General features: G+C 43.8%; 1 protein-coding gene across 1 annotated transcript; it reads left to right on the plus strand.

Annotated features, from left to right (window-relative positions):
• Positions 1–5,741: 5,741 nt before the first annotated feature.
• On the plus strand, positions 5,742–15,803 carry LOC124486913 (sodium/potassium/calcium exchanger 2-like). Its single transcript, XM_047048793.1, has 3 exons — positions 5,742–5,892; positions 6,671–7,751; positions 15,630–15,803. Exons 2-3 carry the CDS (start codon positions 6,837–6,839, stop codon positions 15,801–15,803), a joined length of 1,089 nt encoding a protein of 362 aa, XP_046904749.1. The 5' UTR covers positions 5,742–5,892; positions 6,671–6,836.
• Positions 15,804–18,755: the final 2,952 nt, after the last annotated feature.

Consider the following 18,755-nt stretch of genomic DNA (forward strand, 5'->3'; position numbering starts at 1 on the left):
CATCAATTTACATTAAATAGTACGTGCATAATTTCCATCAGATGGCAGCACTCTCCGTCTAGAATGCTCAGATAGACCCTTCATCAGTACAACCGCAAAATGCTTTCATCGGATGATATGTGAAGAGAATAAAGGTATTAGCACATTACACATTTTAGAGACATTCTGGTAGATTGTTTTGTACCTCTGTTGATTGCAATGTGCCCAATCAAAACACACACACACACACACACACACACATTTTAAAGAAATGTAAATGAAAATGTATCAAGACCTAGATTAATCCTTCATCCCAAACATAGTCCTTGTCACCATTTCTATTAAATATCTACACCATAATTGTCCTAAACCTGTTAACCATAGGTCTTAAGGTGACAGCTGTGAGACCCCAGTGACATCAGCTGGGTTGTTCTGGACACCCCTCTCCTTAGGCTCCTCTGGTGGAGACCAGAGAGAGTATCACCTTAAGTGCACTTGATTACACAATCCTCTCCGGCCCCCTCTCTGTATCTCCTTAGGGCTGGTGTGTAATCTGCTGAGATTTAAACCTGCTGCTTCTGGTTAATAAATCCCACTGCGATTAAAATAGGATTGGAGTTCTGCTTTCCAGCCTAATGACACGGGAGCGTGAAACATTTTTTTTGATTTCGACATTTTTCCTGGTCATCTTTTAATTCTTCGCCACTCATCATGAAACGTTCCAGACGGGACGTCACTTAGTTCCTGCCCCCAGAAATCCTGTCTGCTGGCCTGCAGGTCTTGCCATCTGTAGGGCTGGGTAGGGGTGCTGATATGAGGATTCACTTTATAATACAGTGCAAACCCAGTATCAATGCTGCTTGCCTTCGCATTACAGACTTTTGCAAAGATAACCGCAAAAGACAGTTGGGTGCTAGTTGAGAACATGAAAGTACTAGATTCACTGAGTATCCACTGTCATAACGGATACAAGACGGTAACATTTACTTGGTCTTGGGTTTGCAGAACACACAGACATATTTTGTGATTGCAATGAGTTTCATCAGCAGACGACTGCTTTTAAAAGCTTTTAAGTATTTATAAGACCAATATAAGCATTCATCTTTAGCAGTATGGTCTTTCTTCAGAATGTTATCTCCCAGAGACACAAAACAAGAGCTTCACAGAACCAAACAATAGCAGAGAGACTTCTTGTTCTGCACCCAAATGCACGACCACATACCTACCCCAAGATATAGTGATATTCAACATTCCCCAGGATGAAGTGAAAACAGAATTAAAAGGATGTGACGGTGGAGGCAGCAGCAACATTTAATGCATGTCCACTGTTAACAGATATTGTTAAAGACAAGGGTATGTGATCAGACACATGACTGCCAGACAACTTTCTCAAACTACCTGCTACATCGTACATGTCTGCAATAGCACCATTTGTTCCCACTAAGTCAAACATTGAAACAGGAACGACATCAAAATCTTTATCTGTGCTGTTTTTAAAAAGTATTCTTACATCATACCATGTCACTGAGCTCCAACATTGAAGCCAATTTCTGTTTTCATCGAGGACCCCCCCCCCCCCATGGTAAACAGAGGATGGGACAAACAGATCAATAGAGTATTCTAGTTGCCCTTGAACATGGCTCCTGCATGACTGCTGATGCATCTATCTGTCTGTATATCTATCCATCTATCTGTCTGTATATCTATCCATCTGTCTGTCCAAACATCCATCTTTTTTAGCTTTGTTTCTAGCTCTTTCCTTATTTTGTCCATGAACCTAATACAGCATCAAGAGAGAAAAAACCTTAAATGCAAGAACAATTGAGTACAATTTCAATGCTAGGCCTGCTATTACTGCTATAAGACTTTATGGGTTATGGGTGGTTTGGGTGAGTGTTTAAAAAAGTGTTTGAAGTGAAAAGTAGGCGTCATCAAGGTGTCACAAGACATTGTTGTAATGCAGGGTGCTCCAGATGAGGGAGCAGCACTGCAGTGCATCATTTACACGTGACAGTGGTGGAGGCTAGTGTCTCACTTTCACTGCCTATGTAGACTCAGCCGCTGTGTTTACCGATGAGACCTGGCTGTGGATTAGCGCTCGGCTAATCCCTTTAGCGGGACCACGAAGATGAATATTCCTATGTAGCCAACAACCCCCCCCCCCCCCCCCCAACCCCCCTCCCCCACAGCCTCTTTTGCTCAGTGGTTTCGTCCATCTGCATAGGGGTGTTCTGTATTTAAAATCTGTTTTTATACGTTGCCAAACCAAACCAGACTGAGCATCCTTTCCTGAATACTCTCTTTTCACAGATTTACTGTAATGATGATCTGCTTATAAGCCTACTGTCTGACGTTCGGCTACTTGATACACTCATATAAACTGCAAAGGAGTGCTGAAAATAACGATTGATCAAGAATCTCTTATTTTACTGTAAACATTGTTAAGCTCATATGGCCAGTTGGTCTCTCCAAGCCTCTTTGGTCAGTTGAGGTTGAAGACATTAGGCAAGAGTAGGCAGTCCTCTTTTATTCCTTACTTTCATTGTCTCGACCATGTGCTCTGGACAATAGCCACTGTTTCATTACGCAATGAACACAACTTTACCAGCCCCCTGCACCTCTATCTATCCCCCAGCCCCCTGCCCCTCTATCTATCCCCCAGCCCCCTGCACTTCTATCTATTCCCCAGCCCCTCTATCCCCCAGCCCCCTGCCCCTCTATCCCCAAGCCCCCTGCCCCTCTATCTATTCCCCAGCTCCCTGCCCCTCTATCTATCCCCCAGCTCCCTGCCCCTCTATCTATCCCCCAGCTCCCTGCCCCTCTATCTATCCCCCAGCTCCCTGCCCCTCTATCTATCCCCCAGCCCCTCTATCCCCCAGCCCCCTGCCCCTCTATCTATTCCCCAGCCCACTGCACCTCTATCTATCCCCCAGCCCCTCTATCCCCCAGTCCCCCTGTCCCATTGCTGACAAATCCACACAACTATGTGGAACACAAAAGCTTGGATTTAGTGGCTGGCTTGCACTGAGAGTGGGCTGGGGGAGCAGGGCCTGGGTGGATCATTCTGTTGTTTTGATCCCGGACGATTTCAGGCAAATCAAAACAAGCGCCCACCCTGGCTAGTCATCACTTTTCCGCCAGAGATGTAGCCAGATGAGAAGGAGAGCCTCTGTTCCTTTTGTTTAAAAAGAGCTGACTGTTTGACGGGGGCTCGTCAGACGGTGGTCAGAAAAGAATCCTGGTCACATATTTCCCATGAAGAGATACAGGACATACTTCTGTACAGAGAGCATGACCCACAGAACCTTGTGAGCAGACTCCTCATCTGTTATTTAGGAAGTTTCTCTTATTTAAGCTCAGCATTGATGTAAATTGTGTTCCGTGTACTTATATGTTATGTTATGCCAAGTGCTTGCGTTGTCTTGTCTTAAGAATTTCAGTGCCCAGTCTAACCTTGTGTTGTTCTGTGTACCTGACAAATAAAAGACTTGAACTTGAACTTGTTCACCTGCAACATGGAGTCACATACATCACACCTTTTCCATTGTTTGGAATTGGAGAACATGACAAGATTATATGATATGAAAGGCAGATTCTAATCACGAGATACCTCCTGGAGGTCTCCAGGACTGAAATGTGACGTTCAGTTCTCATAAATACAAAAGTAAAATGTCATGCTGACGGATGTATGGCCTATAGGACTATAAAAATGTCCGGCCTTTTAATTGATCTTGTGGCAGAAAAGTCAGCCTGCATCTGGCCGTCTGTTCTGACATTGTAATTAACTGGTCAGATGGACCAAAGTTTAACACAAGAAAACATTTTGGAAAACGGTTGGCAAAGAAGAGGGATCGTGAAAGACACCTTTCAATCCATTGTGAGAAGTGCACACCTATGCATAATGGATCAGGCTGAGCAATTAAACACTGAATCACTTGCAAGTAAATGACTGCCCCTGTGGGCGTCCTGTGAACAGAAAACGTTCAATGCCCCAGTAGAGTGAGAAGAACACTTTTACTGTCCAAGGATGATGTAAAGATGTTACATTATTAAGGAAGTGTTGCTGAGGAGCTCTGGGTGCGCGTTCAAGACCGCATGACTGAGCTGCAGAAGGTTCTGGATTCTGCTGATGTATTTACCCTGTGTATTTATGTAACAGGCTGTCAGTTCTTTGGTGCATAAATTCCTATTTCAGTCTCAACCACAGAACTAACAATAACAACAGTAACTAATAATTAACTCTTTCTCTTTGTCATTGATTTAAGGTTGATTTCAGGTTGAGGGCCTAGTGTGTCCATGACAGAAGTATATAAATATAGATTGATTTACTCTCCTGGACCACACTGTGGTTGTTGATACCTATGTTTAAATAATGTTACAGCAATTCTTTGCCTGTGTGAGCCATGGAAAAGACTTCATGTTGAAGATTCAAGTTCAAGTTCGCTTATTGTCATATATATTGGCACACGTCTAGAAACATCAAATTCTTACCCGCAAGGTTCTTAATAATACAAATCATATGATAACAGTAGGTATAAATACATCAATAAAATTCTTCAAACATAGATATATAGATAGATATATACTTTATTAATCCTGTGTAATAATGTACTGTAATGTGACAAAAAAATACATACCGATAATATTATTTTATTTTATTATAATAAAGCAATACTGATACAAAACTCATTTTGCTTGCTGGTACGGGTCCTAAGGCTTCCCGACAGTAAAGCTGAGAACACTATTCCAAGGGTCAGGGACGCCTTGGAAAGTGTCGTTTTTGAGAGGCCACTTCATATGGATGGATTCAATGACTGTGATGTTAAGCTTAAAGGAAGAGTTCAAACAAAACCATGTTTGACATCTAACGCTTGTAGGGGACTATCCATCCCAAGTCCTAGCTCTGACATCTGTGGGAGGGTGGGGTCCACCCATGGTGATCTGTCAATACATGGGCAGTGACTGGGTGTTGAAAATGGGCTGGCGGACTAGCTGTCTGTCTGCCTCTGTTCCATGTTAGGTAATTGGTGGTAGGCTAAAGGAAAAGAGAGCCCAATCAATGAGGTCAGTGAATCGTGATTTATCATCCAGTGTGAGGGCATTAGTGTCACACACACTTTGTCATGCTGCGCAGAGATTGCACGTCTATGCCTACCCAACACAGCTGACTTGGCCAGTCTGTTTATTATACTCAGCCCTGGTGAGGGCTTTTTGGTGGGTAAAAAAGCAAAGGGTTAAAGAGATGAAGGTCAGGCCTCCCCTGAATCAGTTACAACCTTGAGTTACCAACTGGTACTTCAAACACAGGTTGACCTTGAAGCTCTGCAAACAGGCTGTATGCTAGGTACAGAATAAATGCCTGATCTGTAACATCCTGTGTGACCTTGAAATTATTGTTAGTGTAGTTAACCATTAAGTCACATCACTCAACTCAAATATCTAAACATTCATTCACAAAAACACCTTAGTCCTTAGTCAGCGGTCTCCCTGTCAGCCAAGGTGGAAATACCGCCATTGCCTATGCGTGTAACCACGGCAACTCCTCCATCCAAGGCAGGGTATATACGACGAGCGACACTGCAGGAGACTGCCCGTGGCCACGTTCGCGTCGTCTGGTTCTCACCTTAACAGCCTCGCATACTCACGTGGTCACAGCCCAACGCTGTCTTAGTGGTTTCGAGTCTTTTATGCAAGATTGGTGAGGCGTTTTCGACAAGAAGTATTTCTCTGCGAAATGGGAGGGTTGGTGCTCTGAGAGGTGAGCGTTTGCAACCAGTTTGCCGGAGCTCCTCCTCTAACGGCGGAGCGGGTAGAAACATCACATCTGCTCAATGAGAGCAAAAGGGCACGAGAGAGGACACCTCAACATCAACCTGCTGCGTTACCTTTGCTGTTCCCTCGCCTCTATTTAAGGTAAGAAATGACTGCGGATTTACATGTTTCCGTTTTTTGTTATGAATCGGATTTACGCAGTTGATACGCTGAACAGACTGGATAAACATAACGCATCTTTTTAAGAGAAAACCCCGGCTATTTGTTCATATCTCAGCCGACAGGGCGAGAATATAGTCTACGCAAGAGAATTGGGTGACATGTACTTGAGAATTGGATGTGCGTTTCAGCTGCGTTAATGTTGATTGGCAATTAGTCATATGTGTTTCTTCTAAAATCGTATTTAAGAAATTGATAGGCTATTCCCCTGAATATCTTATGATTAATGACACAGCTGGCTAGATGTTTTCATACTCACATGGTTAATTAATGATTAGTTTATAATGATGCAGGAATAATTGCTTTAAAAAGCGCACGCGTAAGGTAAAGTCCTTGCGCAGATGATCTGCACTCAGCGCCATAATCTAATTCTGCTGCGACTGAATATGTGTGAGTGAAGTTCGACAAATATAAGGCCTATAAAGTGGCTTAATTTATGTTTTTGTATGTTGGAAATGAAACATCTTAATTCTTTTGTGCAATTCTTTAAAAACATTGTTGGCTCACATAGTAATATAACGTAGAAAATGTGTTGGGCATTATGGGGTATACTGTATATGCTATAAAAAGAAAGAAAATAAAATCTTACTTCCACCATGAAAGAGTTTGCTTACAAATTCAGTTATGCTGTGTCAGTATCAAGTTTTTTCTTTCTTGTACAATAGCCTAAATTTGATTTTTTCTTCAATGACTGTAACAGAGGCTAATATGAAGACACAATTTGGGAAGCCAGACCCTGGAAAACACCTGGATTTCTCTATTAGAATTTGAAGATCAAGGCAATAACATGTATTGTCTCTGGTAAAACCCATACGTACAGTATTTCCACCCAACCACTGAGAGCCAGGACAGACAGCAGCATCTCAATGGGTTTGGACCAACCCTGCGTGGATATGGTTGAGCAAATACCCCTGTCAGGTGCCCCGTGCATGAGGCTCCGTCACCAGCACCTACGGAGGAAGCTGAGGCCTGTGAGGATCCTGGGCTTCGTCCTGAGCATAGTAGCCATAACTGCCGTCTCATTCTCCTTCAGTGCCTTGACCTGGGGCTACGGGGGGCTCTCTGAGCATGTCCTCCCCCAGGATACCACCCTTCAGTTGGACTCTACTCCCCACAGGACTCTGCTCTCCACCCAGAACCAGATGGACCCCAATGTCTCGGCCGACATGCCCGTGGCCATGAGGTCTTCGGCGAATGGAAGCGAAGGCCAAGGGGACTACCCCACGGATCTTTTCACTCTGGAGGAAAGACGACAAGGCGCAGTGGTGCTCCACATGTTTGGCATGCTCTACATGTTTATCGCCTTAGCCATCGTGTGCGACGAGTTCTTCGTCCCGGCGCTGACGGTCATCACTGAGAAGCTGGCCATCTCGGACGACGTGGCCGGGGCCACCTTCATGGCGGCGGGCGGCTCGGCACCCGAGCTCTTCACCTCGGTCATCGGGGTGTTCATCTCTCACAGCAACGTGGGCATCGGGACCATTGTCGGCTCGGCCGTCTTCAACATCCTCTTTGTCATCGGGATGTGCGCCATCTTCTCCAAGGAGATCCTGAACCTGACCTGGTGGCCTCTCTTCAGGGACGTGTCCTTCTACATCCTGGACCTGATCATGCTCATTGTTTTCTTCCTGGATAACCAAATCACCATCTGGGAGAGCTGTTCATTGCTTTCAGCCTACGCTGCTTACGTTATCTTCATGAAGTTCAACAGCAATGTCGAGTCCTTTGTCAAAGGGTGCATGCACAAGAACCAAGTGGTGGAAGTTGAAGTTCAACCCAAGGTGAGTTAGTCAAATTCTCAACCTCTCTCTTTTTTTCCCTCTCTCTCTACCTCCCTCAAAGCTTCACCACCATCTCCTCGGGCCTATTGACAGAGTAACTTCACGCTGATGTTTTTCTGGTTTGAAGTCATGGGATAATCAAGAGTTTGGCGGTTATTTTGTTTGTAAAGCTGGGTGTGCAACAACACAGAAGCATGATGGGTAATATTTGACTCGGGACACAACAGAAATCCCCTTTCACGCCCACCCTCTTTTCACTTACATTGACAACCATGTCATGTAAGAACACACAACACTACACACATCCATGAGGCTACACATTTTATCATATGAGAAGAAAACAATGATAATCAAGTAGAATATTCACATCCTAGGTATATGAGCATAAAGACAATAGAATATTCCTATCAATTTGTGTCCTCTATTTTCAACTGCCAGTAAATGGCTTGCTTGTGTTTGTTTTTTTATAGTACATTTGTAGCAATGACAGACATAGGTTATTCAAAAAATTACTGTTGTTCCCCGGTGTTTATAGGTTCTGTTCTGGTCAGACTCCTTTATGTCCTTGAGTTATTGTGGTGTCCAATCACATGGATTGTGATGTAGATCTACTGTTGTAACTCATGTGGTGATTGCACTGTAGGGAAGCACATTTATTACCGTCGCAGTCAAGACCAATGTATAGATTTGATAGAGCCAAGAAAGGATTATTGATATTGAATGGATATTATGTAGCTTGTTTGTTCACTAGGCACCCTCACTTTCAACGGCTGCCTCACTCAGGCTTTCGTACAGTATTGCTCTGTGGGATTAATAAAACAGAGCCAAAAGCCAGAGTCATTCTGGGTTAAGCTCGACAAATTGTGTCCCAGTTTGCCAAACAAATCCCTAGAAATCGAAAGAATCTGTACAAGCCATATTTTATTTTACAAGGTCTACATTTTTTCATCCACTATACTTTTACCATTTAGTATTTACACATTTTATAGTAATTAAAAAAATATAAACTGAAATATTTGGTTAGATGCTGATTTTATGATGTGCCATTCACATATCATTGTACATTGCACAATGTATAAACATAATCAAGACATTGCCTTTCATAACATTTGCAGCTACTGTCAATGACCCTTGAGGGCAAAGCAAAGACATTTCAGCACAATTTGATAGGGTTGTCAAGATTATCTGGAAGGATTTAGGTTACTTTGTGACATGCAATGGAAATTAGTTTTGTAGATATGAGTCCAGATTTTTACTGTACCGTAAAGCTTTAACTAAATCAGGATTTATTATAAGTACGTTTATTCTATTTTTTTCCCATTAGCAGACAATAAGGGATCGAACAGTTTCAGAAAATAGGATTTACAAAGCTGCCAACTCCGAAAATAGTACATTTTCCATAGTAATCTACAGTATAACAGGTAATAAATTCAGATAGTCGAAAATACAGTCACAAGATTTCTATAATTGTAGGGTTTTCGACCTGTGCTAGGAGACGTTGTCGTGACCTTCAGCTGAACTTGTCGAATTAGAAGAGGAGCCGGGTGGGGGGGGTCGGCAGGTGGGTGGGTGAGATGAGGCTTGTCTCATCTTCAGTCATCTTCATCATTGCTCGTGGCACAGAGAGTGTGTGCTCTCAGGCTGTTTGCTGAGTAATGTTCCTTTCTCTGGTCCCCACCCCGACACCCTTGGATCAGAGCCAAGTCTCTGTGACTCATTTGACCTTGCTTTGGTGAGGTTTTTGGCGACATAAAGCCAAGCATATCAGAAAAGTATTGTTTCAATCTCGTGTGATTGTTGAATGAGTTCGATGGTGCCTGCCTTTTTGAAACAGCTTAAAGGTGGTGTTAATAATAATTGTGTATTTAAAGTTTTGTCTCTGTGGATTTAGGTTATAATGTTGCCTTTTTCATTTTATAGTCTGAGCCTCTTGGGTGAACGATGAGGTACAAAATGACAATTTTAGAATGTAATTTTCTAAACAGTTTTTTGCACTTAAAAATAAAGATGTAGACACTGAGTGATAAATGCTTGGGAGTATTACATGTATTGGTTCAATATTTAATTGAAACAGGGAAAAGTGTTTTTTTTTTTTTTTGGCATGCACTTTGGAAGTAGCTCTTTTGAATAGTGAGAAATTTGAAGTCATTATACAGTTTTCCAGGAATGCACCTCGCATGATCTCTCACAATGAAGGAGATGATGAGTTTCTATCTAGAAGTCTGACGTAGGACCTTCCCCACCAGTCCTCTTCTAGTCAGCCTTGACATGGTTACAGGCAGTGCACTACATATAGAGGTTGGTAACATTAGATAGCCATCTGCCCTGAGAGTTGTTGCACTCAGCTAAAAGGCATTCTCTCAAATCCTGTCAGACAGTATATTAGGACAGTGGAATGCATTGCCGTTGTAAACTTAGACATCAGCATGGGGGTGGGGTTTAGCGGAATGCAGGGAGTTCCGGGTGTTGATTGGTGGTGACCATCAAATAGCAGAAGTGAATCGTCGATTGATTGGCAGTGGGCCATAGCTGTAGGTATAAGGACTGGCTGGGCCCTTGGAAGATGAGGGGGTGTTGGCAGGAGTCATGATGGGGTGAAAATGACAACACTGGCCACCACACAGGGTGTAGAAGATCCTGGGATATCCTGGGAGTAGCCATACTGGGCTTACGGCCTGCCTTTTTCCTGTACTGTTTTAAAGAGTGCATTGTCAATGTATGACACTGTTCAGTAAAATATTTTTTCATGTTGCAATGCAAATTCTAGCATCCGTCTATTGATTTATCTCCGGAGCATGTTTAAAAAGCGTAACGTCACCGGGGCTGTCATATAGTCATGTGACGTTGTGTGCTCGTGGTCAAATAGTTTTAGGTCCAGCATGTGAAATGGAGCAAACGGGATTCTGTGATCAGTAGACGGGTCTGGAATCCAACTCGATTCCTCCCTGGGGTGATAATACATAACCTCATCAATACCTCCTATGGGCCTCTGTCCATCCCTGTTCCGTTCCACGCATGCATCTGCAGCGAGCTCCGGCTGTCGTCGGCTGGGCCTGAGCCTCCAGTGGTGTCAGCCTGTGGAGCTACGACTACGTGAGCCTGGGGAACACACTGGTCCTGTTAGCTTCTCGCTAACACATGGTAGATCGGACTAGCTTCATCGATAATAATCCCCGATAAACCCTCAATCCAATTAGCACAAGCTAAATTGTGCCTTGCGTTTACGTGCTTTACAGACACCGGCAAAGTTCTAAACATGTATTTCATTCTTGTGTTGCGTTGGCTAGTGCTAGACAGGATTGTATTGCGTGGGAATGAGGGTTTTTGTGTGCTTGTGTTTGTGGGTGTACTTATCTCAGATGATCACAATTCAAAACACTCCACAGATTAGTTACTCTTCCCCATAAACTCTCATGGCAGTTTAGGAGTTAAATCATTAGGGAAGGAACACAGTGTCAGGGTTGTTGGAGTAGAGGTCCAGTAGTAGAACTATCCAGTTTTATAATATACCACTGAATCCAGCTATACTGAGATGTATACGTTTTTGAATGAGAGAAGCTTCATTGAAAAGGTCATTTAGGTCACACGCCAAAGCAGCCTACCTTGTTGATTGTGACAGCTTCATTCCCTTCAACTGTCTCTCTCCAAATACATGTTTAGAGCCGTATTAACTCATTAATGAATTCAGTCATGCTAATCAGGCGCTAATACTTGTGTATCCATGAGTGCTTATCTGCTAAACTCACAAGGCCTTCTGTTCTAGTAGTGCTAGCTCAGCCAAAGCTACTGACTGACAATGGGTTATGCATCACCCATGTTTTTCCATTCCTTACTTTTTTTGTGCAACATCAAAATCTGTGCGTGAATGAAGGACAACCTAGACTGACATCATTTGTTTCAGTATTGACAAAGCTAGCATGCATGGAGGGCAAGGAGAGTTCTGTCTGGATGATACAATCTGTATGTTGACCCCTTTACTGGATATTGTACTGCGCATGGGAAATCTATAGTTTAGCAGACCCAACCCCCCCCGCTCATTAGAACAAAGTATTTCCTTGATTAAGTGGAAAGTCTTAAGTGACTTCTGATTTTCTGCCCCATGCACTATAAATAGATCGGAGCAGAAGTACGTCATTTGTAAACTGGGACCAAAAGGGGCTCCGCTTGGCTCTGCGAGCGATGGACAGTTGAAGGGATGAGTCGGTCATTGCTGTTCTTAACTGCTGCTCGGCCTAGGTCAGGACTCTCGCCCACGCCTCACTCCCAACACATTGGGTCATTCTCCATGTGCCCACACATGCACCAACACACTCACTCGCGCACGCATACACACACACAGTTTGTGGCAGGATGTGGAATAGGCACATTTCCCAAGTGTGTTGATTGCACTGCTCAAGGTCATTGCATAGTCATTCCCTGCTGACTGATGCAACACTGAACCCCACATCTAGCCAAGATGGTGGCGGTATATCAGCTCCTGTATCTCTTTACATGTGTTCTATAAAGGTATGCCTGTACCCACCATTCCCCTACATTCCCTCATTGGCAAATCAGCAGAAATGTGCAGCTGGTTGCTTATGCCCAACGACATTTGCTGAGGTAATCTCTCATCCACATTATGCCCTTCTGTCAGTCCAGACTAAATATGTTGAATTTGTAAATACACACCAGCTCAGTCACAATCTCATCATATCTACATCACACTGCACTGATAAGACGGAAGATATTATACTGTACTATACTATAAAATACAAAATGACATTGCACAAAATACCACACGGTTCTTCTGAAATCAGTTAAAAAGTGTGAAATGTGTTAAAAGTATATATGTATGTGTGAGTGTTTCTCATATATACAGTGATTCATGTGAGTATGCATACGTGTTTACATCAGGACATGCATATAGTTAAAGAGTATGTACAGTGTGTATGCATGAACAAATCAGTCATGCACATTTAAAATGTAGTGTTATGTGCCATAATTTTATGTGCCATTGTTCCTTTTCTGTAAAGCATATATTATATTATATTATACTAAAGTTAAAGAAAGGTGGCGTTCAAGCATGTAGATAATTTACAGAACAAAGGGAAATATAATATATACAGCATTAGAAAGTCTATTATGGCAAACTGCGCTAGCCATTTCTCTCAGCTCTCTGGATTATCTTGTTATCTCTTGCTCTCTTTCATTGTCTGCCTGATGTCTGGCTGCTTTCGAAAATATTGTCTCTGGCGGATGAGATTAGCTAGCTTGATGGTTTTATACCAGGCAGCAAGTGCATTTGTTTTAGTGAAAGAAATTGTAACTGTTAGTGTTGGAAAGGTGCCTCATGAACAGAACGTAAATGAATGTATGTGCAGGTTGTGTGACGATTTTATTGGTTCTAAATGTGTCTCAGACTAACTGGCCTCCATACATAAGCAGAGATACAGCCAGCTATTTCTGGGGGGGGAAAGCTAAAATAATAATTGTCCTAATAAATACTCAGTGAAGTGGATTTTGCAGGGGGATTAGGTGTTTCATAATCTCCCAGCCACAATATGACTTGCCTATGTCGTCCATGTTGGATAAGCCAGGGTGTGCTGAGGCAGATGTTGGCGTGTAGAGAGAGAAGGTGTGACCTCTGATGCATTACCAAGCTATAAATAGCCCAGCAAGATCCCCCATCAGGAAATGCTTCAAAGGTCTGCTACAGAGTGGGTCCAGTGGAGGCGGACTGTGGCATTTCCTCCCAGCAGATGTGGACTTTATTTGGGTCTCAGATGTTCCCTGGCTGCTGCATGTTAATGTGCCAGGCCAAGGTGTTCAGTCTGCTGCTGCTGGTCATGCTAATGTGTTGCTCAATCCTGCTCAAATCCGACCTCTCATTTGTACATTTGTAATTCCAGATAAACAGACTTTAGGGGTTAGCGAGTGTCTGGGATGGTTAGCAGTAGGATGTCTGGTAATCGCTTATTTAAAAAATTTGACACCATCTGAACTCTCTTCACTTTGTTGACAGTGTGCAAGGGAGTTTACTGACAATGCGATGTGTTTGTGTGCATGTGTCAGTGAGTGTGTGTGTGTTCCAGAAGAATAAAGTTCTTTTTTTCTTAAATTGGGTATTTTAAGGAAGGAAAACAGAATATGTGTGGAATATTAATTTATGGTTGTGTCTTTAAGTTTGGAGATTGACTAATTAATTGGGTTGATAATGCAGTAAAGTGCTAGTTTTGTGATGTGGTTGCATGATTTGTTAGCCTGACGTTGTCATACTCATAATTCTAGTCAGAATATGAAACCGCTCCGTTGGGCTGTGACTATGGGACATGTTTCAACCGAACCCAGAAAAAAATGCCTCTTCGCTAAATTGGATAGACCTACAACCAATCAGAGCAACGAAATATGTTGTTTGTTGAAAACCCAAGTGCTCTTTGGTGACGTGGTTGATTACGTTACTGTTGATCATCTGTCCATCATCGTATAAAGCCCGCCCTGACAATTTGATTGGTCCGAACAGCTCCTGTTTGGACATAGTTTTTCCCCAACCAAGCTACCCCAGACCCAACTTCCCGACCATTTTTTTTGTGGGCGGGGCTAAATTGGACTGGCAGCCAGGCTAATGATTTGTAGGGATCTACAAACAATGTTTGTTTGTATTGGTATGAGCAAATACTACTTTAGGTCTGTGGAAATATGTTATCTATGCTGGAAAATGTAGTTGTTCTTTTCTGTGTAAATCTACTTGATTTCATCTTAGTCTTCAGCATCAGCTAAAGGGCTAATAGCTACTGAAGAATGCTTGCAACAACTCAAAGCCTACACAATGGTTTCTAAATGTACTTCTCTGTGCTGTAGCTTCACAGTTCTTCAGTTTGCAGCTGAAAGATCCCACAGGGCTGTTATTCCACGGTGTGTGAGTGGGAGGAAGACAGGAACCTTCTCCCAGAATGCCTGGCCAGAGAAAGAAGCAGTGTCCCTATGATTACCTATAATATTCTTCCAGTCTTTTGGTATCATTGACTAGGGTTTGAAGGGCACACATTCTGTACAAACACACACACACATATTCATGTGGACACATTTTGGCACATGGGAAAGCTGATTATCAGGCATGCTGACAGCATTCAGGAAGTCCTGTGAATAAAAATGTTGGGGCTTTGATCTGTGTAGAGAAGGCCCTTCTCATTGTTCCTACCAGAGCTGACAGAAGGAAGTGGAGAAGGAGAAAATATATTGGACATCAGTTTCTCATATAGCTCTGTCCCTTGACCTGGGACAGCGAGTCATTTCCATGCAGGTAAACTGTGCAAGGAAGCCAACTAAGTACGATATGGATTTACACCAAATAGGCGGGGGATAAGATGTTTCTTCATGAGCCTTGCAGAAATGAAACTGTTTCATCAGCTCTGTATTGTCGGCAACACGTCCCAATGTCATTGTGTTCGGTGATGCCTTTGTGCCGTTGTCCCATATTCAATTAGATTACTTTAAATAGAGTTAACTGTGAGAGGGTATTTCTCATTTGCATTGGAATATTCTGGTACTGCTTGCAGGTAGTTCTAGCGTTATGTGGCTTAGTTGGTATTGTGTTGGGAAGGGCTCTAGGTTTGTACCTCCAGCTGAGCTAAACATGTCACTGAGATGTTTCAAGGTGAACGTCCAAAACACAAGTGACACTTATAAATGTATAGTGCCATAGTAACTGCATGGTGGTGTCATCCATGACCACCCCCCCAAAAAAAGAATGATGAATGCACGTGCCATTCTCCACTTGGGCGCTGTCCAAGGTTCTCATTTCTTCAACACCATGGACAGCGCCGGTTCCTCTGCAGGAATGGGGGCCGTCCTGCCTCCACATTCTGACTCTTCACCCCAGTCAATCCTACTGGCAAACAGAAAGAGGCAGCTTCCTGGTCAAACACGTACGAGTATACGACAAATGGCAGCGGGGATCTCATCATGGCAAGCCCTTGGGCCAGAGATGATCTCTGTGTGATCATCGGTCCAGAGATGAGGCAGCAGACCATCCTGCCTCGGAGGCAGTCTCACACGGGCCACATGTCTCTTTGATGCTTGATGAGTGTGTGTTCTGCTCTCGAGTGGCCCGGAGAGAAGAAGAGGCCGCTCATGAATAAGGTCCTGGCTTCGTCTGACGTTTTCAATGGAGGCCCATTTCCATTGATTTGAACATTGTTTGTGTCTCACTGTTGATTTAGGCCGCCTACAGCCGAGACAAGCAGAAGGTTGGAATACTGCTGTAGCATTGGTCCAGCTCTGAGGATGTGCTTGAATATTGCCTGATAATCAGTTTCATTTTGGGTAAACACAGGCGCCACATCAATGTTGGTTGTCTGTATCATTGCTGTGTTGCTTTTGAAGGCTGTTCCCAAAACAAATATGACCCTACCACAACTGTTGGCAGATAGGCAATGTGTTGTCATGCTTGGACTATGCTGGGTCTGTTCATGTTTAGGTTTAGTAACAGTTGGAGACTCAGTAAAAGGTTTAGGGTTTGGGTTCAAAGTTCTGTCCACGTTTGGTTGTGTTCCTCTCATGTAAAGCAATCCTGCAAGTCCTTTTTTTCTTTTCTTGGCGACAGGGTCACATATGTGGTAAGGCTGAGGCCAGAGAGAAACTGGAAGCCAAATCGATGGAAGGCTATTTTTGGAGAGCCCTAGTTGAATTAGCTAATGTAACCACACTGTAAAAGCACCATGTGAAGGGCATTGAGTAGCTCATGCCACAGGTTATTTTGTGTGAGTGTGTGTTGATGTGTGTTGATGTGTGTTGGTGTGTGTTGGTGTGTGTTGGTGTGATGAGAGGAGTGTTTTGTTGCTCTGAGTGAGCCAGTAAAATTAACCTTATTCGTTTTTCAAGTAAACAGATATTCATAACGCTGAATGATGATGAATGGATCTGATATTTTTCCTAATTCATGTCTGCTTTGGAGAATGGGGAATAAACTAATTACAATCAGACAATTTCTAATTGGATAATTAGGAGAAAGCAGCTGACTCTGTCAGTGAATCTGCTTCAACGCCCCCAGTGTCCACTTGTCCGCTCCATCGAAGGCGGGTTTCCCTCTACTCCGGCTCCCAAGGTCACCTTGTGGCCCTGCGTCAGGGTACGGCGGAGCCTGCATAGATGGTCCTCCCAGACACGTGGCTCCATCTCTGAGTAGTGACAGGGGGGATAATGGCCGCCTCCTCCACCTCCCCCTCAGAGCTGAGGTGCGTTATCGGAATCCCGAGGCCTGGCAGATGACCGTCAACTGACATGCTGACGAGGCGCGGGGAGACGCAGCGTGAGGAGGGAGAGACAGACGTGCCGACGGTGTGCTGCCTCGACAGGGCCGGCTCTGGAGCGTCATCGCCACGGTAGCGATGACAGCGTAGAGCCTCGATGTTTGAGAGTTCTGAGGGGCGATGTTACAATGTTAAAATCAAACGGGGGTCTGTGGTAATAGTAAAAGCTTTTTACAGGAAGCCCTGTAATGACGTGTCAGTGTAACAGTCCTTGTCTTTGAGTGCTATATGTTTTCCCCTTAAACTATACAGTAGTTACCTTTCGGCAACTAGATGCCTCTGAGTACAGGAAAAAACTGAACAGCCTTAATTGATTCAGTGCACATCTGTCACATTGAAATGAGAGCATGACACAGCGATTTCTGTCTCCCCACCTTTTCATCTAGAAAAAAAAGGGGGGGGGGGCAGGTGGGGCTCAGTCCTGGAGGCCACGTGGAGCTTTGCCTTGTGGGAAATCAGCACCCTGGCTGCTCCTGTAATTAGTTCTGCTTGTTAGAAAAATGAAGGGGTTACTAATTAGCAAGTGGATGGCTTCTTGACTTGTTGTGCGTTTTTTTGTCTTTTCCTTGAAGATCATCATTATCTTCTCCAGGCAAATCTAGACAGAGAGAGAGAAAAAGAGAGAGAGAGAGAGGGGGGGGGGGATAGGGCAGGCGAGAGAGGGAGAAGGAAAGAAGGACATAGAGAAACAAACACAGAGAGAGAGAGAAACAAACACAGAGAGAGAGAGAGAGAGAGAGAGAGAGAGAGAGAGAGAGAGAGAGAGAGAGAGAGAGAGAGAGAGAGAGAGAGAGAGAGAGAGAGAGAGAGAGAGAGAGAGAGAGAGAGAGAGAGAGAGAGAGAGAGAGAGAGAGAGAGAGAGAGAGAGAGAGAGAGAGAGAGAGAGAGAGAGAGAGAGGTGCTGCTCAGCAGCTTTGTGCGTGTCCAGTTGGCAGACAGCTCTCCAGGGGGCTTCTGTCTAGCTTTGATGGACATGCTGCTTACTGTACACAGGTTCAAGCCCTTCACTATGTTTCCTTCAAACCAGCAGCCCTCACCTACAACACAGCATGGATATTCACAGTTTTACATTCAAAGCTGGAGCTTGTGGTTATAAAGAAATCGGCATTACAACTCAATGTATTTAAGGTTTAAACTGTATTTCTATTTGTAATACTACCTAACTAATCTGACCTAATTCTGATTTGTCTGGCTATTTCAGGGGAACAATGTTTTAATGTGAAATGTGAATCTCCTTAAGCTGTTCAACTGCTAACCTCCCACAACCCCCCCCCCCCCCCCTCCCCAATAAAAAGATTTCGCTGGATCAAATGCTACAGTATATGTATGACATGCAGAGTACGGTTGTTTAAATTCACTTTTTATCAAGCCACTCTTGATAGAGTTGCCACTACAAATGTACTGTGTATGAACAACATCTTTTGAATGAGATCTAGTTTTCTTTTTCACCACACACACAGTTCTGGATGTGGATATCCGGTTATTACAGCCATGTTCCAATTCCTCAGAAGTCCCACTTAAGCTGTGGGCAATTTAAGCCGAGCCAGCGACTAGCATGAGATCCCTTTTGACACATGCTTCTGTGTAATGCAACGTTGCATGGATGGGCCCGGCTGGTTTGTTCCTCCCCCCCTCCTCTGATCTGTTTCCTGGAACCGTCCTGATGTGACATTGCGTAAGAGCGGCCACCAGAGCTTCTGGGATTAACATGCAGCGC

This window comes from Hypomesus transpacificus, chromosome 25, assembly GCF_021917145.1.
Source record: "Hypomesus transpacificus isolate Combined female chromosome 25, fHypTra1, whole genome shotgun sequence".
Lineage (NCBI taxonomy): Eukaryota > Metazoa > Chordata > Actinopteri > Osmeriformes > Osmeridae > Hypomesus > Hypomesus transpacificus.

What these genes read in the sequence shown, in the direction of transcription:
- LOC124486913 (XM_047048793.1), top strand. Translation starts at nt 6,837, where the DNA reads ATGGGTTTGGACCAACCCTGCGTGGATATGGTTGAGCAAATACCCCTG. An exon ending in AAGTTGAAGTTCAACCCAAG is followed by an intron (nt 7,752 to 15,629) that starts GTGAGTTAGTCA and finishes ACTGGCAAACAG; the next exon opens with AAAGAGGCAGCTTCCTGGTC.